Here is a 20160-nt window from a genome sequence, read left to right as displayed (position 1 = left end):
ACTGGGTTAGGCTATTGTATCAGGCCCCAGAGGTGAGTGTAAGGATGAACAGGACGACATCGGACTACTTTAGACTGCACCGTGGGACAAGACAGGGCTGCCCTCTCTCCCCACTGCTGTTTGCGCTGGCCATAGAGCCGCTGGCAATTGCACTGAGAGCTTCTAGGGGCTGGAAAGGGCTGGCCTGGGAGGGGGGGGGGGAGGAGGAGGAGTTGGGGGGGGAGGAGTGGGGGGGAGGAGTGGGGGGGAGGGGGGAGGGGGGAGGGGGGAGGAGGGGGGGGGAGTGGAACATAGAGTCTCGTTATGTTGTACTGAGGCAAACACCCATTTTTGTTTTTTGAACAACAGGGACGAACAGCTTGTGTTAAATGCATTTGAGACAGATACAATCTATATGCATTTGTTTTAAATGTTCTCTATTAACTCATTAGATCAGAATTATATATCTATATCTCAGTTAAAAAACATTGGCGCAATGATCTGCTGTTATATGTATCGGACCCAATGGTGGGGACGGTATTATGGCAACCCTGAGGGAATTTGGCCTGTTCTCCGGATACAAACTGAACATGGCGGAGTGCGAGTTGTTTGTAATTCAGGCAAGGGGGCAGGAGAGTAGGCTGTAGGGGTTGCCGTTCAGGCTAGTGGGGGAGAGTTTCCGATATTTGGGGATTCAGGTGGCACGGGACTGGGGCAAGTTGCATAAACTCAACCTGTCCCGACTGGTGGAACGAGGGAGGGAGGAAGTCCGGAGGTGGGATGTGCCCCCGCTGTCATTGGTGGGGAGGGTGCAGACTGTCAAGATGACGGTTCTCCCGCGGTTCTTGTTTGTTTTTCAGTGTCTCCCCATCTTTATCCTGCGGTCCTTATTTCAGAGGCTGAATAAAATTATTCTGGGATTTGTATGGGCAGGGAAGTCCCCACAGGTGAAGAGGATGATGCTTGAAAGGAACAGAGGAGAAGGGGGGCTGGTGTTGCCCAACTTCAGCAACTATTACTGGGCGGCCAACATAGCAATGATAACGAAATGGATGGTGGGTGCGGGGTCGGTTTGGGAGCGGATGGAGACTGCTTCGTGCAGGGGCACTAGCTTAGCAGCCGGTCACGGCGCCTCTGCCGCTTCCGCCGGCACGGTACTCTACCAGCCCGATAGGGGTGGCGGCTCTTCGGATCTGGGGCCAGTGGAGGAGGCATGTAGGGGAGGTAAGAGCATCGGTGTGGACCCCAATCTGCGGCAACCACCGATTTGCCCCGGGGAACATGGACTGGGGGTATCGACTGTGGAGGAGGGGGGGGGGAGGGGGGATTGTGAGGATGGGGGATCTGTTCCTGGAAGGGAGCTTTCCAAGCATGAGGGCGCTGGAGGAGAAGTTTGGGCTGGCGAGAGGGAACGACTTTAGATGCTTACATTTTGGACGCAGACTTGTGCCGTCCTTCCCACATCTCCCGCCGAAGGGGAGGCAGGACAGGGTCGTTTCTAGAGGAGAGGTGGGAGAGGGTAGAGTCTGCAAGGAGCTAATGGGAGCTGAGGATACGCAGATCGAGGATCTGAAGCTTAAGTGGGAAGAGGAGCTCGGAGGGGAGATGGATGACGGTGTCTGGGCAGAAGCCCTGAACAGAGTAAACACGACCGCAATATGCGTCAGGCTCAGCCTGATCCAGTTTAAGGTATTGCACCAGGCCCACATGACGGTGGCCCGGATGAGCAAATTCTTCGGGCTGGAGGACAAGTGTGCTAGATGCGCCGGAGGGCTGGCTAACCATTTACACATGTTCTGGTGGTGCCCGAGACTCAGGGGGTATTGGCAGGGATTCGCAGATGTCATGTTCCAGGTATTGAAAAGTGGGGTGATAATGAGCCGAGGTGGAAATCTTTGGGGTTTGGAGGATCCGGGAGTCCAGGAAGAGAGGGAGGCCGACGTTCTGGCCTTTGCTTCCCTGGTAGCCCGGCGACGAATACTGTGAGCATGGAGAGATTCAAAGCCCCCGAGGGCTGAGGTATGGCGATCGGATATGGCGAGCTTTCTTGGCCTAGGGAAAGTCAAGTTCGCCTTGAGAGGTTCGCTACTAAGGTTCGCCCAAAGGTGGCAGCCATTTATTGACTCCTTTGCAGGGGGGGGCGGGGGGGGGGGGGGGGGCGCGCGCTAGGGTAGAGTAGAGTAGAGTAGAGTAACCTCCCTAGTCTTGAACTCCATCCCTCTAGCAATGAAAGACAAAACTCGATTCGCCTTCTTAATCACCTGTTGCACCTGCACACCAACTTTTTGCGACTCGTGCACCAGCACACCCAGGTCCCTCTGCACAGCAGCATGTTTTAACATCTTACCGTTTAAATAATAATCCATTCTGCTGTTATGCCTCCCAAAATGGACAGCCTCACACTTGGCAACATTGAATTCCATCTGCCAGACCCTAGCCCATTCACCTAACCTATCCAAATCCTTCTGCAGACTTCCGGTATCCTCTGCACTTTTTGCTTTACCACTCATCTTCGTGTCGTCTGCAAACATTGACACATTGCACTTGGTCCCCAACTCCAAATCATCTATGTAAATTGTGAACAACTGCGGGCCCAACACTGATCCTTGAGGGACCCCACTAGTTACAGGTTGCCAACCAGAGAAACACCCATTTATCCCCACTCTCTGCTTTCTGTTAGTTAACCAATCCTCTACCCATGCTACCACTTTACCCTCAATGCCATGCATCTTTAGTTTATGCAGCAACCTTTTGTGTGGCACCTTGTCAAAAGCTTTCTGGAAATCCAGATAGCCCACATCCATTGGCTCCCGTTATCTACTGCACTGATAACGTCCTCAAAAAATTCTACCAAATTAGTCAGGCACGACCTTCCCTTTATGAACCCATGCTGCGTCTGCCCAATGGGACAATTTCCCTCCAGGTGCCCCGCTATTTCCTCCTTAATGATAGATTCCAGCATTTTCCCTACAACCGAAGTTAAGCTTACCAGCCTATAATTACCCGCTTTCTGCCAACCTCCTTTTTTAAACAGTGGTGTCACGTTTGCTACTTTCCAATCCTCTGGGACCACCCCAGAGTCTAGTGAATTTTGATAAATTATCACTCGTGCGTTTACAAGAAGCGGGGGGAGGCAGATTTCTTAGCCTTCACCTCATTGATTGCTCGCAAGCGGGTTTTGTTGCGGTGGAGGTCAGCTTCACTACCCTGTGTGGTATTAGAGGTATTATGGTACCTGATAAGCTGGAGCACCATTGGTGGAAACTGTATGCTTTCTATTGGTTAGGATGTATGGTAGCTCCGCCCTGCTCAGCAGGGTATAAGAGCCCGTGCCATCCCAGCAGCCTTCATTCTGTACCTGAGCTGCTGGGGGAAACATCTAGCTTATTAAAGCCTTCAGTTGGACTACAACCTCGCTTTAGTGGTCATTGATCGTGCATCAATTTAAGAAGCTAGTTTTAAAAAAGGATGGAGCTCCGAATCAAGCCGGAGTGTCTGCAACTCAGCCCCCATGCGACGAACTCAGCGGCAATCTTCAAGCACTGGCTGGCGTGCTTTAAAGGGTATCTCTGGACGGCCGAAAACACACCCACCGGAGAGCAGAAAATGCAAGTCCTGCACTCAAGGGTGAGCCCGGAGATTTACACCCTCATCGAGGAAGCGGAAGACTTCGATGCAGCTATAGAGCTGCTTAAAGGACATTATATTTGCACGGTAAACCAGGTCTACGCCCGGCACCTGCTTGCAACAAGGCGACAAACCCCTGGGGAATAGCTGGAAGAATTCTACCGTGCACTCCTGGTGTTGGGGAGAAACTGCAGCTGCTGCAAGTTTTGGCGAGCGAACACACTGAACTCTTGGTCCGGGATGCTTTCGTGGCAGGTATGCTATCCTCACAAATTCGCCAACGACGGCTAGAAAAAGACACTCTAGGTCTCAAGGAGGCACGGGCCCTTGCCGGCTCCCTGGACGAGGCCTCCAGGAACGCCCGCGCTTACGTTCCTGACCATGCGGCAGCCACCTGGGCAGCGTGGAACCCCTCCGCAGCCGACCCCGAGACATCCCCCATCCCCCCCACAAGCCTGTGCTGCAAGGCGGCCTGGCAACCCCGGGGGGCCCCGCTGCTACTTTTGCGGGCGGGCCAAGCACCCCCGCCAGCGCTGCCCGGCCCGCGCATCCACCTGCAAGGGATGTGGCAAAAAGGGCCATTGCGTGGGGGTATGTCAGGCCCGTGCGGTGGCCGCGGTTTCCGGCGGCGAATGCGGACCGCCACCACAAACTTCTCCATGGTGCCCGTTCGGCCAGCGGTCGCCGCCATCTTCCTATTCCTGGGCCACGTGCGGACCCCGGGCGCCGCCATCTTGTCCCGCGGATGCCACATTAGAGGGATGGGTGCCGCCATTTTGTGCACCCGCAGCCATGTGCGACCAATGGGAGCCGTCATCTTGGATGAACCCCCAGGAACCCAGCTCAGCTGACCACGCACTGCCCGAAGAGAACTCTCAACTGCTGCGATTAGCCTCGGTGACCCTGGATTTGTCCCGGCCTCCAACACTCTCAACTGCTACAACGACTGTATTCATTAACGGGCATGAGACGTCCTGCCTAATCGATTCTAGGAGCACGGAGAGCTTCATACACCCCGACACGGTAAGGCACTGTTCTCGCCTTATCCACCCCGTTAATCAAAAAATCTCCCTGGCCTCCGGTTCACACTCAGTGGAGATAAGGGGGTTTCCTCACAGTCCAGGGAAGGGAGTTCAAAAATTTCCGTCTCTACGTCCTTCGCCACCTCTGCGCCGCTACACTCCTGCGTTTAGACTTCCAGTGTAACCTCAAGTCTGACCTTCAAATTCGGCGGCCCTATACCCCCACTTACTGTCTGCGGCCTCGCGACCCTTAAGGTCGACCCGCCTTCCCTGTTTGCGAACCTCACCCCGGATTGCAAACCCGTCGCCACCAGGAGCAGACGGTACAGTGCCCAGGACCAGATCTTTATTAGGTCAGGGGTCCAAAGGCTACTGAGGGAAGGGGTCATTGAAGTCAGTAACAGCCCCTGGAGAGCCCAAGTAGTGGTGGTAAAGACCGAGGAGAAGCATAGGATGGTCATCAACTACAGTCAGACCATCAACAGGTTTACGCAGCTGGACGCGTACCTTCTCCCCCGCATATCCGACCTGGTAAACAGGATCGCGCATTATAAGGTCTTCTCCACGGTGCATCTCAAGTCCGCCTACCACCAGCTCCCCATCCGCACTAGTGACCGCAAATACACTGCCTTCGAGGCAGAGGGGCAGCTCTACCACTAATTAAGGGTTTCCTTTGGTGTCACCAACGGGGTCTCGGCCTTCCAGCGCGAGATGGACCGAATGGTTGACCGGTACGGTTTACGGGCAACATTCCCGTATCTCGATAATGTCATCATCTGCGGCCACGACCAGCAGGACCACGACACCAACCTCCGAAAATTCCTCCAGACCGTAAAAATCCTTAACCTTACATACAACAAGGATAAATGCGTGTTTAGCAGCGACCGCCTAGCCATCCTCGGCTACGTAGTGCAAAATGGAGTTATAGGCCCCGACCCTGAACGCATGCGCCCCCTTATGGAGTTCCCCCTCCCTCACTGCTCCAAGGCCTGAAGTGCTGCCTAGGGTTTTTCAGTTACTACGCCCAGTGGTCCCAAACTATGTGGACAAGGCACGTCCCCTGATCCAATCCACAGTTTTTCTCCTGTCGATAGAGGCCCACCAGCCGTTCAGCCGCATCAAAGCAGACATTGCAAAGGCCACGATGCACGCCATCGACGGGTCCCTCCCCTTCCAGGTCAAGAGCGATGCGTCTGACGTAGCTCTGGCGGCCACCCTCAACCAAGCGGGCAGACCAGTGGCCTTCTTCTGATGTACCCTCCATGCTTCCGAAATCCGTCACTCCTCAGTCGAAAAGGAGGCCCAGGCCATAGTAGAAGCTGTGCGACATTGGAGGCATTACCTGGCCGGCAGGAGATTCACTCTCCTCACTGACCAACGGTCGGTGGCCTTCATGTTCAATAATGCACAGCGGGGCAAGATAAAAAACGACAAGATCTTGCGGTGGAGGATCGAACTCTCCACCTACAACTGCGAGATCTTGTGTCGTCCCGGAAGCTAAATGAGCCTCCTAACGCCCTGTCCCGCGGCACATGTTCCACTGCACAATGAACATAGCTATCAGAATTGTAAATAGTTACAAAACACTACGGAGGTATTACGGTACCTCCATAACTAATTCTACCATGTTGCCATGTTTGTGTAGTATCAGGCCACCACCCCTGCCGGACTCCTTTTTAACAGGGGGTGAATGTGGCATTAGAGGTATTACGGTACCTGAGGCTGGAGCACCATCGGTGGAAACTGTATGCTTTCTATTGGTTAGGATGTATGGTAGCTCCGCCCTGCTAGGCGGGGTATAAGAGCCCATGCCGCCCCAGCAGTCTTCATTCTGTACCTGAGCTGCTGGGAGAAACATCTAGTTTATTAAAGCCTTCAGTTGGAATACAACCTCGCTTTAATGGTCATTGATCGTGCATCACCCTGTACCTCAGTGTAGTGGGTGGGACCTGCAGTTCTCAGCCCTGGAGAAGATGAAATTTGCCCTAAGGAGGGTGAGTGATGGGTTCCACAAAAGCTGGGGTTTGTTCATTCTGCATTTTGGAGAGTTGGTTACTGTTGGCTGTTGAGGGAGGTGGGGAAGGGGAGGTTTGGGGAGTTGCGGGGTTTGATGTGTTGGCTGAGTTTATTGTTGGTGTGAAATATAAAATGTTGAAAACTTGGAATAAAAATACTTGAAAAATATAGATAAAAAGTTGTCTTGTTCCCCTGAGAAAAGAGAAGGTTAGGAGAGTACTGATAGTGTTCAGAATCACAAGGGGCCTTGATAGAGACAAACTGGGCTGGATTCTCCGCTTCAGCGGCTAAGTGCCGGCTCGAACGGATAGTTCGCGAGGGTCTACAATCAAAAATCAGCGCCAACCCCTCACCAATTCCGGGACCGTGAGGGGCTAGCAGCGGCACTGGGTGAAACTCCCAGCTCACGTACTGAAAACGGCCAGAGAATGGCCGGGTCCCTGGCCACACAGGCACACGGCTGACGACCTGTAGTATGACATGGTGCCGGCCGTGGGTGGACCCGACTTACCATCCACGACCTCACAGGCCGCCCCCTGGCCACCCCACACCAGTCTCACCAGCCCTTGCGGAAGCCCCCCCGGCCAGAGGCACGGATCCCAGCCAAGTGTGGCGGCGCTGGATACAGTTCGCAGTCGCCACGTCGGGATCCCGACCACTGAGACCACACATGTCCCGCGCCATCGGGAACTCGGCCCATCAGCGGCGGAGCATCGTGGGATCGCCTGCCAATGAAGTGCCAACGCTGTAGCAACGGCGCGTGACGCGATTATGCCATTTCTGAGGGGGCGGAGCATGGCTGACCAGCGTCAAACCGACGCTGGCCTTGATTGGGTGTCGGAGTCGATTCTCCGCCCGATCGCCGATTACAATATCGGCATCGGGCAATGGATATCCCGCCCACTGTTCCCATTGGCAATGGAGTCAAGATTTAGCCGACTTCGATATAAGGGGCGGGATTCTCCGACCCCTCGCCGGGTCGGAGAATCAGCGGGGGGACGGCGTGAATCCCGCCCCGACGCCGGCTGGCGAATTCTCCGGCGCCGTTTTTTTGGCGGGGGCGTGAATCGCGTCGCGCCGAACGGTGGACACTGGCAGCAGCCTCCCGGCGATTCTCCGGCCCACAATGGGCCGAGCGGCCGCCCGTTTTCGGACAGTCCCGCCGGCATAAATCAAACCAGGTCCGTACCAGCGGGACCTGGCTCTACGGGCGCGGGGGGATCTGGCCCCAGGGTTGCCCTCATGGTAGCCTGGCCCGCGATCTGCGGGTGGGCCTGTGCCGTGGGGGCACTCTTTCCCTCCGCGCCGGCTGCTGTCAACCTCCGCCATGGCCGGCGCGGAGAAGAACCCCCCTGCGCATGCTCTGGGATGACGCCAGCATATGCTGGCGCTCCCATGCATGCGCCAACTTGCGGAGGCCCTTCCATGCCGGCTGGCGCGGCACCATTCCCGCCGCCGACGGCCTAGCCCCTGAAGGTGCGGAGGATTCCGCACCTTCCGGGCGGCCCGACACTGGAGTGGTTCATGCACTCTTCGGCACCGGTACGGCTCGCCCCGCCGGGTAGGGGAGAATTCCGCCCAAGGTGTATGGCAAAAGAACCAACGGTGACATGTGAATAAACTGTTTTATGCCGTGATTAAGATCTTGAATGCACTGTCTGAGAATCTGGAGGCTGATTTTACCATGGTTTTGAAAAGAGAATTGAGCAATCACATAAGAGAAAAAAATTGTACGGCTACAGGAAAATGGCAGGGCAATTAGACTAGATGAGTTGCTCTTGTTGGGAGCTGGCATGGACACAACAGGGAGAATGGTCTCCTTCTGGTCTGTATGCATTCTATGACTCTTTCACTTAATGGCAAGTATCCAGTAAGTAGCTTTCATTTAATAATTATAAATACCATTAGCCACATCTGGATTTCCGATTAAACACATGAAGCTAATGCATCTGAAAATACTGAATGGTGATCAGTAAGAATAATTTTTCTTCCGACTGTGCATTTTGTATTTAGGAAGCGATGACGTTGTGGAACAACAGGTTAGAGAACTGATAACTCGTGCCAACTGTGAAGGAACACGTAACATGGACTTGGATATGCACTATTTAATAATGGGTCAGGGATCAGATTTGTGGGTTGTCGATAAAAGGTAAGCCGTAAATTCCGAGCTAATTTTCCTCATTGTATAATTTTCAGCATTTTCCCACAATTGGCATTTTACTGATAATCTGTTTAATTGCATCATGACATTGTATTCTAAAGAAACTGTCTTTCTATAATTCTTTGGGAGATGGAAAGTAGAGTGTGCAGATGAAGAACAATGTAAAACATTCAGCACCAGATCTTGTGGTGAGCTGCACAGTGGAGGAGTTCATTGCTGACTGTTTTTAAGATTGTAATCTTACCTTTTCCATTGACTGGGTGGAGTGGAAACTTCCTCTCCCCGCTGCAGTGTGGTTCCAACAATGAGGTGAGGGGCCTAATGAGGCATTCAATTCCAACAAACTTTGCTTCCTTTGATGTCATGAGTTGAACACATATCCCTGCAGATCCAGTCGTGCAGGTGTGGTGGAGTGTAGCTGGGGGAGAGTGTAATGGATGTAAGTAACAAAGTAAGTATCAGGCGGTCAGCACAATAACGATGAATGTCCCAGTGCTTGCTGCTAAACAGGAGTGCAAAATCTGAGCCATAATCTTCAGGTCCTGCACACATTGTCGGTCCTAGGCTTTCTCGTATATTCCCATTGGCTCCAAAATCTTCAACTTCCTCTGTAGCAGCACATCCTGATATATTTGAGTTGCAGTGGATAGTTCTCACACTTGCTCTATTGTAGGCACTCTTTCAGATAAATAAGGGGAAAAGTTATGTAAATCGATTATTAGACATTTAGAAAGAAGTTACATTTATATACTTATTTCAAGATATACCAAAACCCTTTGGAGCTCTGAAGAATAGTCATACGGACACAAAATATTAACTATGGGTGCGATTTAACCACCACGTTGCACCCGGTGTGGTCAGTTAAATAGCAGGAAAGACCAAAATCGAAATTCTTTTCCCCTTAATGTATTTCCAGCTTCTGTTTAAATGCATCACTATCATTTGTCATAACAGCTCCCTGTGGGAGAGAGTTCCACAATCTCACACTCCCGAAGTAATGAGGTATATCCTGAATTCCCTATTGAATATACTTGTGACTATATTTTATTTATGCGTCTTAGATTTGGACTCACCAACAAGTGGAACAATCTTCTCTCTTTTCACCCTATGAAAGTTTTTCATAATCTTAAAGACTTCTACAATTGGTTCTTCTTCCTCTTACTTTCGTAGGGGTGGTATACAGAACACCAAACTGCAGTGGTTAGGTTGGAAATAGCATTAGGCAGGAAATCAGAGATGCATGTGATAAAGGAACACCTGTGATAATGGGTGACTTTAATCTGCACATACATTCGGTCAGTCAGATTAATCACAGTACAATAGAGGAGTAATTTCTGGAGTGCATACCGGATGGTTTTCTGGACCAATACGTGGAGGAACCAATAAGGGAACAGGTCATCTTGGACTGGTTGTTGTGCAATGAGAAAGGATTAGTTAGCAATCTAGTTGTGAGAGAACCTTTGGCGATGAGTGACTATAATATGATCAAATTCTTTATCAAGGTGGATATTGAGGTAGTTGATTCTGAGACCAGGATCCTGAACCTCAATAAAGGCTCTGATGGTATGAGACATGAGTTGGCTTTGATGGCCTGGGAAACATCACTGAAAGGAAGACCGTGGACAGGCAATGGCAGGCATTCAATGGACCAATAGGTGAACTCCAAAAGTTATTTATTCCTATTTGGCGTAAGAGTAGAAAGGGCACTGTCGCCAAACCATGGCTTACAAGGGAAATTAGAGATAGTATTAGATTCAAAGAGGTATACAAATTAGCAAGAAAAGGCAATAGATCTGAGGATTGGGAACAGTTGAAAATTCAGCAAAGGCAGACCAAGGAATTGATTAAGAAGGAGAAAATACAATATGAAAATAAGCTAGCAGGGAACATAAAAACTGACTGTAAAAGTTTCTCTGGTTATGTACATAACTCTGCACATCTTTGGACTGTGGGAGGAAGCCGGGGCACCCGGAGGAAATCCACGCAGACACGGGGAGAACGTGCAGACTCCGCACAGACAGTGACCCAGCGGGGAATCGAACCTGGGACCCTGGCGCTGTGAAGCCACAGTGCTATTCACTTGTGCGACATGAATAATGTACTGGAAGTTTTAAGTAACAGAAGTTTTAGTGAGGAGCTGAAGGAAATTAGTATTAGTTCAGAAATGATTTTGAAAATGAAATGAAAATCACTTATTGTCACAAGTAGGCTTCAATGAAGTTACTGTGAAAAGCCCCTAGTCGCCACATTCCGGCACCTGTTCGGGGAGGCTGTTACGGGAATTGAACCGTGCTGCTGGCCTGCCTTGGTCTGCTTTCAAAGCCAGTGATTTAGCCCAGTGTGCTAAACAGCCCCTGGGGAAGTTAATGGGATTGAAGGCAGATAAATCTCTAAAGCCTGATAATCTTCATCCCATAGTACATAAGGAAGTGGCCCTATAAATAGTAGCTTCATTGGTGGTCATTTTCCAAAATTCTTTGGACTCTGGAATGGTATGTTCGGTTTGGAGGGTAGCTATTCAAACGTGAGGTAGAGAGAAAACAGGGAACTATAGCCCAATGAACCTAACGTTGATAGTAGGGAGGTTGCTGGACTCCATTATCAAGGATTTCATAGCGCAGCATTTGAAAATCAGTGGTATAATCAGACAAAGTCAGCGTGGATTTACAAAAGGGAAATCATGCTTGACAAATCTACTAGAATTCTTTGAAGAAGTAACTAGTAGAGTTAACCAGGGAGAACCAGTGGATGTGGTTTATTTAGACTTTAAGAAGTCTTTCAATAAGGTCTCACATAACAGATTACTATGAAATGTTAAAGCACAAAGGATTGCAGGCAGTGCCTTGAGATGGATAGAAAGTTCGTTCGCAGACAGGAAGCAAAAGGTTGGTCGTCTTCTTTTTTTTTTAAGGGGCAATTTAGTGTGGCCAATCCACCTACATTGTACATCTTTGGGTTGTGGGGGCGAAACACATGAAGACACAGGGAGAATGTGCAAACTCCACACGGACAGTGACCCAAAGCCGGGATCGAACCTGGGACCTCTGCACCGTGAGGCAGTAATGCTCCCACTGCGCCACCGTGCTGCCCTATAAATGGGTCTATTTCTGATTGGCAGGCAGTGACTACTGGGGTACTGCAGGGATCTGTATTCGGATCACAACTGTTCGCATTATATATATACATATATTTTTTTAAAAACATTTTCATTGAACATTTAACATAGAATCCCTACAATACAGAAGGAGGCCATTCAGCCTAATGGGTCTGTATCGACCCTACGAAAGAGCACCCCTCCTAGGCCCAATCCCCTGCCCAGTCCCCTCAGCCCCACTTAACCTTTGGACACTAAGGGGCAATTTAGCACGGCAAATTCCCTTAACCTGCACATCTTTGGACTGTGGGACGAAACCGAAGCACCCAAAGAAAACTCAGTATAGGGAGAAAGTGCAAACTCTGCACAGACAGTCACCCATGGTAGAAATTGAACCCGGGTCCCTGGCGCTGTGAGGCATTTTATATCAAAAATTACTGAAACAAAACCAATGCCTGTATCAAAAATTACAACAAGAACAGCAACCTCAGTAACAGAAATGTAATATAATTTATTTACACAGTTCCATCAGTCATAACATAGGTTATAAATAAATAAATTCCCCCATTGTACAAGACATACCCGAAATGTCATCAAAATTTACACTTGTGCTAAAACATTTTAAAATTGTGGTCTGTTTACATTGTTGTAACCAGCAAAAATACAGTCAAAGGTACCCCAATGTAACCTGAGGCGATGGATATTCACTGCGTACAGCACCCCAGGATGAAACAAAAAAGATGAGATTTAGTACGTCAATTTTGCTGCAGTTTGCGAGCATCCAGGCCCCCGTTCTATTGTGAAAATTTTGCTTTCTCCTTGCTGTGATGTGGATGCGATCTCCTCCCCTCCCTGCTCCTCCTCCCCCGTCTGGTTATTCCATGCCCCCCCCCCCCCCCCCACCCCACCGTTGTCCCCGACCCCTCTCCTCCACCCTCTGGCAGTCCCTTGCTGTCAGTCCCCCTTCGTCCTTTCTCCACGCTTTGTAGGCAGCATTTATTTTCATCAGACAAATCTAGTCTGCAGATGCGGGCTGCAACAGACATATCGTCAAGTTTGTAGTGGTGCCTGAGCTGGTTCCATGTCCTTCATGTGGCTCCTACCACCGGGCTCCTTGAGTACTTGGCTAGTGGGATAGGGAGTGCGGTAGTGGTAGTGCCTGGAGGGACGTCCCAATACAGGAGGCCTCCTCCATCTGCACCCATTCTGCCTCCAGCTCCGTCAATCACTCCTGCATCCTCTGTGCATTCGCTGCCCAGTAGTAGAATAGGAAGTTCGGCAGAGTTGTAGGGTTTTACAAATCCGAGGGTCTTTCCAGCCCATACGAAGGCCATGATCAGCTTATCCACCCTGGTGAAAAAGGATCTGGGGATGAAGATTGGGAGCCAATCTGAATAAGAAGAGGAACCTTGGCAGCATGTTAATTTTTATTGTCTACACCCTTCACACCAGGGCAGACTGAGTGAGTGCGTATATTCATGGCAGCTGCAGTATAATGTGGATAAATGTGACGTTATCTGATTCGGTAACAAAATTAGGAAAGCAGATTATTATTTGAATGGGTGTAAATTGAGAGAGGTGACTACTCAACGAGACCTTGCTGTCCTCGTGCATCAGCAGGCTGTAAAGAAGGCAAATGGTATGTTGGCCTTCATAGCAAGAGGATTTGAGTATCGGAGTAGAGATGTTTTACTGCAATTGTATAGGGTGTTGGTGAGGCCACACCTGGAGTATTGTGTGCAGTTTTGGTGTCCTTATCTGAGGAAGGATGGTCTTGCTATGGAGGGAATGCAGTGAAGGTTTACCAGGCTGATTCCTGGGATGGCGGGACTGTCATATCGGAAGAGACTAAGTCGGTTAGGATTATATTCATTGGGGTTTAGAAGAGTGAGAGAGGATCTCATGGAAACTTATAAAATCCTAATAGATTAGACAGGTTAGATATAGCTCTTGGGGCAAAAGGGATCAAGGGATATGGGGGGGGAAGGCTGGATCAGGTTATTGAACTTGATGATCAACCGTGATCATAATGAATGGCAGAGCAGGCTCTAAGGGCTGAATGGCCTCCTCCTGCTTCTATATTCGATATATGTTTCTGTGTACTTTTTTTTTTAAACCAGAGAAACAGGCTTCAAATTTTGGAAATTTTCCTGATAGCTTTAGAGAACGATTCAGCCATGCCAGGAGCAATGGGTGAATTCCAGGAGGGCCCCAGATCTGGCCCCGCACCAGGCTGATGGGAGTCACCCGACTCGCTATGCCCACTGTGATCTGGATCACGCCTTCACTGGGCATGATCCAGATAATCAGATTTGGCTCATTTAAATACCCTGATGCAGTATTCGCCCGACGCCCGAGAGTCAATGGCCATGCCTGTGAGATTTCAACCGGGCACCATTTGCACTGGCTTCCACAAACATGGACCAGGCGTGATGGTACCTCTGGGGTTGCCTGCCAGGTGGGTGGCCAGGCAGAGCCAGGGTGCCTAAGTGCCAGGTTAGCACTGCCAGGGTGAGACCTTGCAGGCCATTGCCCATGAGAGGTTGGGGGAAGGGGAGTATTGAGGGACCAAGTAATTTTGGGGGGTTGAAGGGGGGGAGGTGGTTCCAGAAAGCAGGGGCGGGGGGTGGGGGATGTAGACATCGGGGCACCTATCAAAATGGCACCCCGACCTGAGAGAAGTCGGTACTGCTGCGAGATCAGCTATCCAGTGCAGGAAAAAGGCTCGATGGGGAGAAACGCCTCAAAAAAAACCTGCAAAGTGCCGGTGAATAGCGGGATGAATCCTGATGCTGCAGCCTCCAAGAAACATCCTGCCAAACGTGCCCGCAAGCGGACTTAGATTTCTTTTCACTGAATTGTGTCCTTAATTTCTGACGTCATCCTTGGCAATCTTTTCCTTATACCTTCGCCAGTGCCTTAATATCCTTTTATATGGTTTAGCACACTGGGCTAAATTGCTGTCTTTTAAAGCAGACCAAGGCAGGCCAGCAACACGGTTCAATACCCGTGCCAGCCTTCCCGAACAGGCGCCGGAATGTGGCGACTAGGGGCTTTTCACAGTAACTTCATTGAAGTCTACTTGTGACAATAAGCGATTTTCATTTCATTTCATTTTCGTTTCATTTCACATGGTAAATCAAATATCACATAGAAACAGCCATTAGCTATCATAAGATCTTTCTAATTTAGACGGTATTCATAATCAGTGTGCCTGTGTGATTTCGTCCTCATTTTCATTGGCTGTCTGAATTTCAGGATAAGCTATCAGATTGGAGGCGGAACCTGGATTGAACGTTGGCCAAAAGGAGATGAATGTCAAGACCGTCGTTATAGGAACCTCTGTCAGGACCTAGAGGAATTTTCCGAAGCCCTGATGGTTAATGGCTGTGGAAATTAATTTTTGTTTCAATGATGGTGGTAAAATATTATTTGAATCATGTCATCTAAATTAAATAAAGCTTACTGATCAGATACCAAATGACAAGAAAATACATCGTGACATTGCTGATTTAAAACCTGATTTAAAACCCTGATTTCAAAGGTAGCTCTTATGTGTTATAGCAATGACTCGAAAGCACACAGATATTTAATTTCAAAGGTAGTCAGAGAGATGTCTTTTTTGACCATTCTGTGCAGCATTTCCTTTACCTCATCTTTATGATAATGTTCTGTATGATGATGTGAATACTATCAATAAAAACATGTCAAAAAACGGTTTAACTCGTATGAAATTTTAGTACCAGCCAATCTCAATACAGGATGTGTACTATTTTTCTGATACTTCTTTCGATCACCAAATCACAAACACTTTGTATTCTTTTTACATGTACCAGATATATTTCCTGCACATCTCTGTATTTTCTAATTATTTCAACACATCCCCCTACCCCTTTCGTACATGGACATAAAGGGCGGGATTCTCCGTTAGCCAACACCAAAATTGGGAAATGCGATTGGGCGGAGAATAGCTTCTGATTCCAAAATCACAGCAGGTGCCGATTTGACGCCAAATCGTGATTCTCCATCACCTCGAAAATAGCATCAATGCGTTTCACTCCGCACGTACAATAAACACTGCATATCATCAGCGGGCCAGACCCGGTATTCTCCAGGGCTCCGTGATTCTCCACCGATAGGCCGAGCTCCCAATGGCGCAGTTCACTTGTGCTTTGAAAAATCATGAAACCGGCATGGCGGCTGCTACGGGAGAGAGAGAGGGGTTCAGAAGGTGCCTCAATATCGCCATAGTTTGCTGACAGTTATGTCGTTGGCGGGGGTGGGGGGGGGGGGGGGGGGGGTGGGGCACTTCTGCCGGGGTTGTGGGGGATGGCCAGGAGGTGAGCTGTGGGGTTGGGGTGGACAGGCACAGCGCACCATTGCCAAAGCCGGCAAGGCAGCCATGCAACTTGCACCGTTAACAGCCCACTTTGAACCTGGTGCCACGGGTAGGATAGGTGTCCCGCAGGGCACCTCCTGAGGTGCCCTCTGGTCCAGACGACCCATCAGCTGTATTGATGCACTCCAGCAAAACCAGTGCCATCTTTTTGGCTGGGATAAGTGTGTGTGGGGAGTGTAATGTGTATGTGCGGCTGCAGCTTATCAGCCTTCCGAGTGGCAATCACGGACACAGCGAATTCCGCACCATTTCTCATTGGATTCGATTGTGTTCCATGCAGCACCGTTGCTAACCCCTTAACGGTAATGGAATCAGTCCCATGTGTGGTGCCAATATTTCTGTCGTGAAATTCCACGGCCCTCCGTTGGCGTCAACACTTAGTTGCAGAAATGGAGAATCCAGCCCGAAGTTTCTGGAGCTGTATGAATGTGTTCTCATTTGCATTCACTGGAAAAATGGACTTCAGTATGTCAAAAATTGCACAAAATATTTTACAGGTCGGATCTCATTTAAATGTACGCTCAAATCTGGGGTGCTGATGGGCAGCTTGTTGATAAATGGGGAGGGAAATTTGGTAACTTGTTTTCCCAGCAGCATTTCATGACTAAGAGGAGGAGTATTTATTTTTTTTCATTTTTTTACGGGATGTGGGCTTCGCTGGCTAGGGCAGCATTTGTTGCTCATCCCTAATTGCCCTTGAGAAGGTGGTGATGAGCTGTCTTCTTGAACTACTGCTGTCCATGTGGTGTAGGCAATTAGGGAGGGAGTTCCAGGATATTGATCCAGCAGCGGTGAAGGAATGGTGATATATTTCCAAGTAAGGATGGTGAGTGGCTTGGAGGGGAACTTCCAGGTTCCCATGTATCTGATGCCCTTGTCCTAGATGGTAGTGGCTGTTGAAGGTGCTGCCTCAGGAGCCTTGATGAGTTCCTGCAGTGTATCTTGTAAATGGTACACACTGCTACTGTGCATCATTGCTGGAGAGAGTGAATGCTTTGGAAGGGGTGCTGATCAAGTGGATACTTTATTCCCGGCTTGGGTCACTGTCTGTGTGGAGTCTGCATGCTCTCCCCGTGTCTGCGTGGGTTTCCTCCGGGTGCTCCGCTTTCCACAAGTCCCAAAAGACGTGCTGTTGGGTAATTTAGACATTCTGAATTCTCCCTCAGTGAACCCGAACAGGCGACGGAATGTGGCGACTAGGGGCTTTTCACAGTAACTTCATTGCAGTGTTAATGTAAGCCTACTTGTGACAATAAAGATTAGTATGTTTAATCATGTTTAACAATTCCTTTTGAGTTCTATGAAGAAGTAACATGTGCTGTGGATAAAGGGAAACTAATGGATGCACTGTTCTAAAACAGAAAATACTGGACAATCACAGCAGGTCTGGCAGCATCTGTGGAGAGAGAAGGAAGCTAATATTTTGTGTCTGGATGACTCTCAAAGCCAGTCATCTAGACTCAAAACGTGATTGTCCAGTATTTTCTGTTTTTCTTTCAGATTCCATCACCCGCAGTAAATTGCTTTGATCTTCGGATGCACTATTCTAGATTTCCAGTAGGCACTTATAAGGTGCTACATCAAAGGCTGTTGTGGAAAATAGAAGCTGATGGTGTAGGGAGTATCATAGATAGAAAATTGGCTAGATAACAGGAAACAGTTGGCATAAATGGTTCTTTGAATGATTGACAAGATGTAAGAAGTGGTGTGCTACAGGGAGCAGTGTTGGTGCCTGAACGTTTAATAATTTATATAAATGACTTGGATGAAGGGACTGAAGTCATGGTTGACTAATTGTTAAGAGGGTGTAAGGAGGTTGCAATGGGATATAAATAGGTTAAGTGAGTGGACGAAGACCTGACAAATGGAGTATGATGTGAGAAAATGTAAAATTGCCCATTTTGGCAGGAAGAATAAAACAAATATATTATCCAAATGGTGAGAGATTGCAGAGCTCTGAGATGCAGGGGATCTTGGTGTCCTCGTGCATGAATCCCAAAAGGTTGGTATGTACGTATTGCAAGTAATTCGGAAAGCTAATAGAATGTTATTGTTTATTATGAAGCTGATTTAACAGAAAATTAGAGCGATTATGCTTCACTTATACAGAGCACTGCTGAGACCACATCAGGATCACTGTCCTGGTCGCCTGATGTAAGGAAGGGAGGAAAGGATAAACTAGAAAATTCCAGGCCAGGCCAGTGTCTAATCTCAAAGGTGAGAAAACTGTTTGAAGCAATTCTGAGAGACAGAATTAATCTGCATTTGGAGAGGCAGGATTAATCATAAACAGTCAGCATAGTTTTGTTGAGGGGAGGTCATCTCTGACCAACTTAATTGAATTTGCCGAAGAGGTGACCAGGTGTATAGATGAGGGAATTGCATTTAACATAATCCATTTAGACTTCAGCAAGGCTTTTGATAAAGTTCCGCATGGGAGACTGAAAGTGAAGGTAAGAGCCCATGTATGCTGCACCTGATGCCGGTTTTAACTAGTTACATTGTGTACCCTATGATTTGTCCTATTATGTATTTTCTTTTATTTCCTTTTCATGTACTTAATGATCCGTTGAGCTGCTCGCAGAAAAATACTTTTAACTGTACCTTGGTACACGTGACAATAAACAAATCCAATCCAAGGAAATTTGGCAAGTTGGATCCAAAATTGGTTGAGTGGCAGGAAGCAGAGGGTGATGGTCGAGGGGTGTTTTTCTGACTGAAAGCCTGTGTTGGGGCCCTTGCTGTTTGTGGTCTATATAAATGATTTAGATATGAATGTAGGAGGGTTGATCATAAGTTTCCGAATGACATGAAAATTGGTGGGGTGGTAAATAGGGAGGAGGATAGCCTTCGATTACAGGAGAATACAGATTGGCTGATCAGTGGCAAATGGAAATCAATCCGGATAAGTGTGAGGTGATGCACTTGGGCAGGACAAACAAGGCAAGGGAATACATGATAAACACCATGACCCTGAGAAGCACCGAAGATCAGAGGAATCTTAGTGTGTATGTACACCGGTCCCTTAAAGTATGTGAGCAGGTGGATACAGTGGTTAAGAAGGTATATTGTACACTTGATAAAAGCAAATTACTGCGGATGCTGAAATCTGATCCCAAAGATAAAATATTGGAAAATTTCAGCAAGTCTGGCAGCATCTTTAGGGAGAGAAAAAAGAGTAAACGTTTTGAGTCCAGATGATCCTTTGTCAAAGGCTGCTGACAGAGAGGAGGAGGTCGGCCACGGAGAGGACTGCGGGCTGCCGACTCGGGCACTGGCTGCGGTGGGGGGAGTGGGAGAACAGGATGAGCGGCCATGGCACTGGGGCAGTGTCCAGGCACGGTCCACCATTGCAATGGCCATCTTGCTGCGCACCCACTCCATCCACCTTAACCCCTGGAGTTTCTTCCGGCAATGCATGCCGGTGCGGGCGACGTTGCGCACAGCGCTCACCAACTCTGCCACCTGCTCCCAGGCACGACGGACAGCAGTGCCTGGCAGCCTCCTTCCTGGCAGGGGTACAGGGTCATCCGCCGCTCCTCCACCACGTCCAGGAGGGTTTCCAGTTCTGAGTCCGTGAACAGTGAACACGGTGGCGGCCTACAGCAGCCGTGCCGTACTTCATGGCGGACGCCGTTCGAGGACCCGGCCCGCGAAATAGTCCCCCCTTCGGCCGGCTTGCGCACCCTGGACCGCCCCATCACAGTTCCCCAGCCCCAAATAATGTCCCCCTACCCGTGGATCGGCCCTCCCCTGACTGTGGCGGCAGTGGACTGAGTCCGCAGCCCCCACGCTGAGTTTCCAACGGGTGTGACGACACGCAACCCATGCCGTCGGGAACTCGACCGATCGGGGGCGGGCC

General features: G+C 49.3%; 1 protein-coding gene across 1 annotated transcript in view; it reads left to right on the top strand.

Moving 5' to 3' along the window:
• Window positions 1–15617, top strand: part of LOC140403205 (complement C3-like) — a 297922-nt gene extending 282305 nt beyond the window's left edge. The window contains exons 40-41 of the mRNA XM_072490957.1: window positions 8658–8793; window positions 15158–15617. Coding sequence (XP_072347058.1) covers window positions 8658–8793; window positions 15158–15299 — 278 coding nt within the window. The 3' untranslated portion in view covers window positions 15300–15617. The remainder of the gene's footprint in view (window positions 1–8657; window positions 8794–15157) is intronic.
• The last annotated feature ends 4543 nt before the right edge of the window (window positions 15618–20160 follow it).

The sequence above is a fragment of the Scyliorhinus torazame genome, chromosome 27 (genome assembly GCF_047496885.1).
Source record: "Scyliorhinus torazame isolate Kashiwa2021f chromosome 27, sScyTor2.1, whole genome shotgun sequence".
In the NCBI taxonomy this organism is placed as follows: Eukaryota; Metazoa; Chordata; class Chondrichthyes; order Carcharhiniformes; family Scyliorhinidae; genus Scyliorhinus; species Scyliorhinus torazame.
Note: the sequence above shows the minus strand (reverse complement) of the source record. Positions and strands in the feature narration are given on the sequence as shown.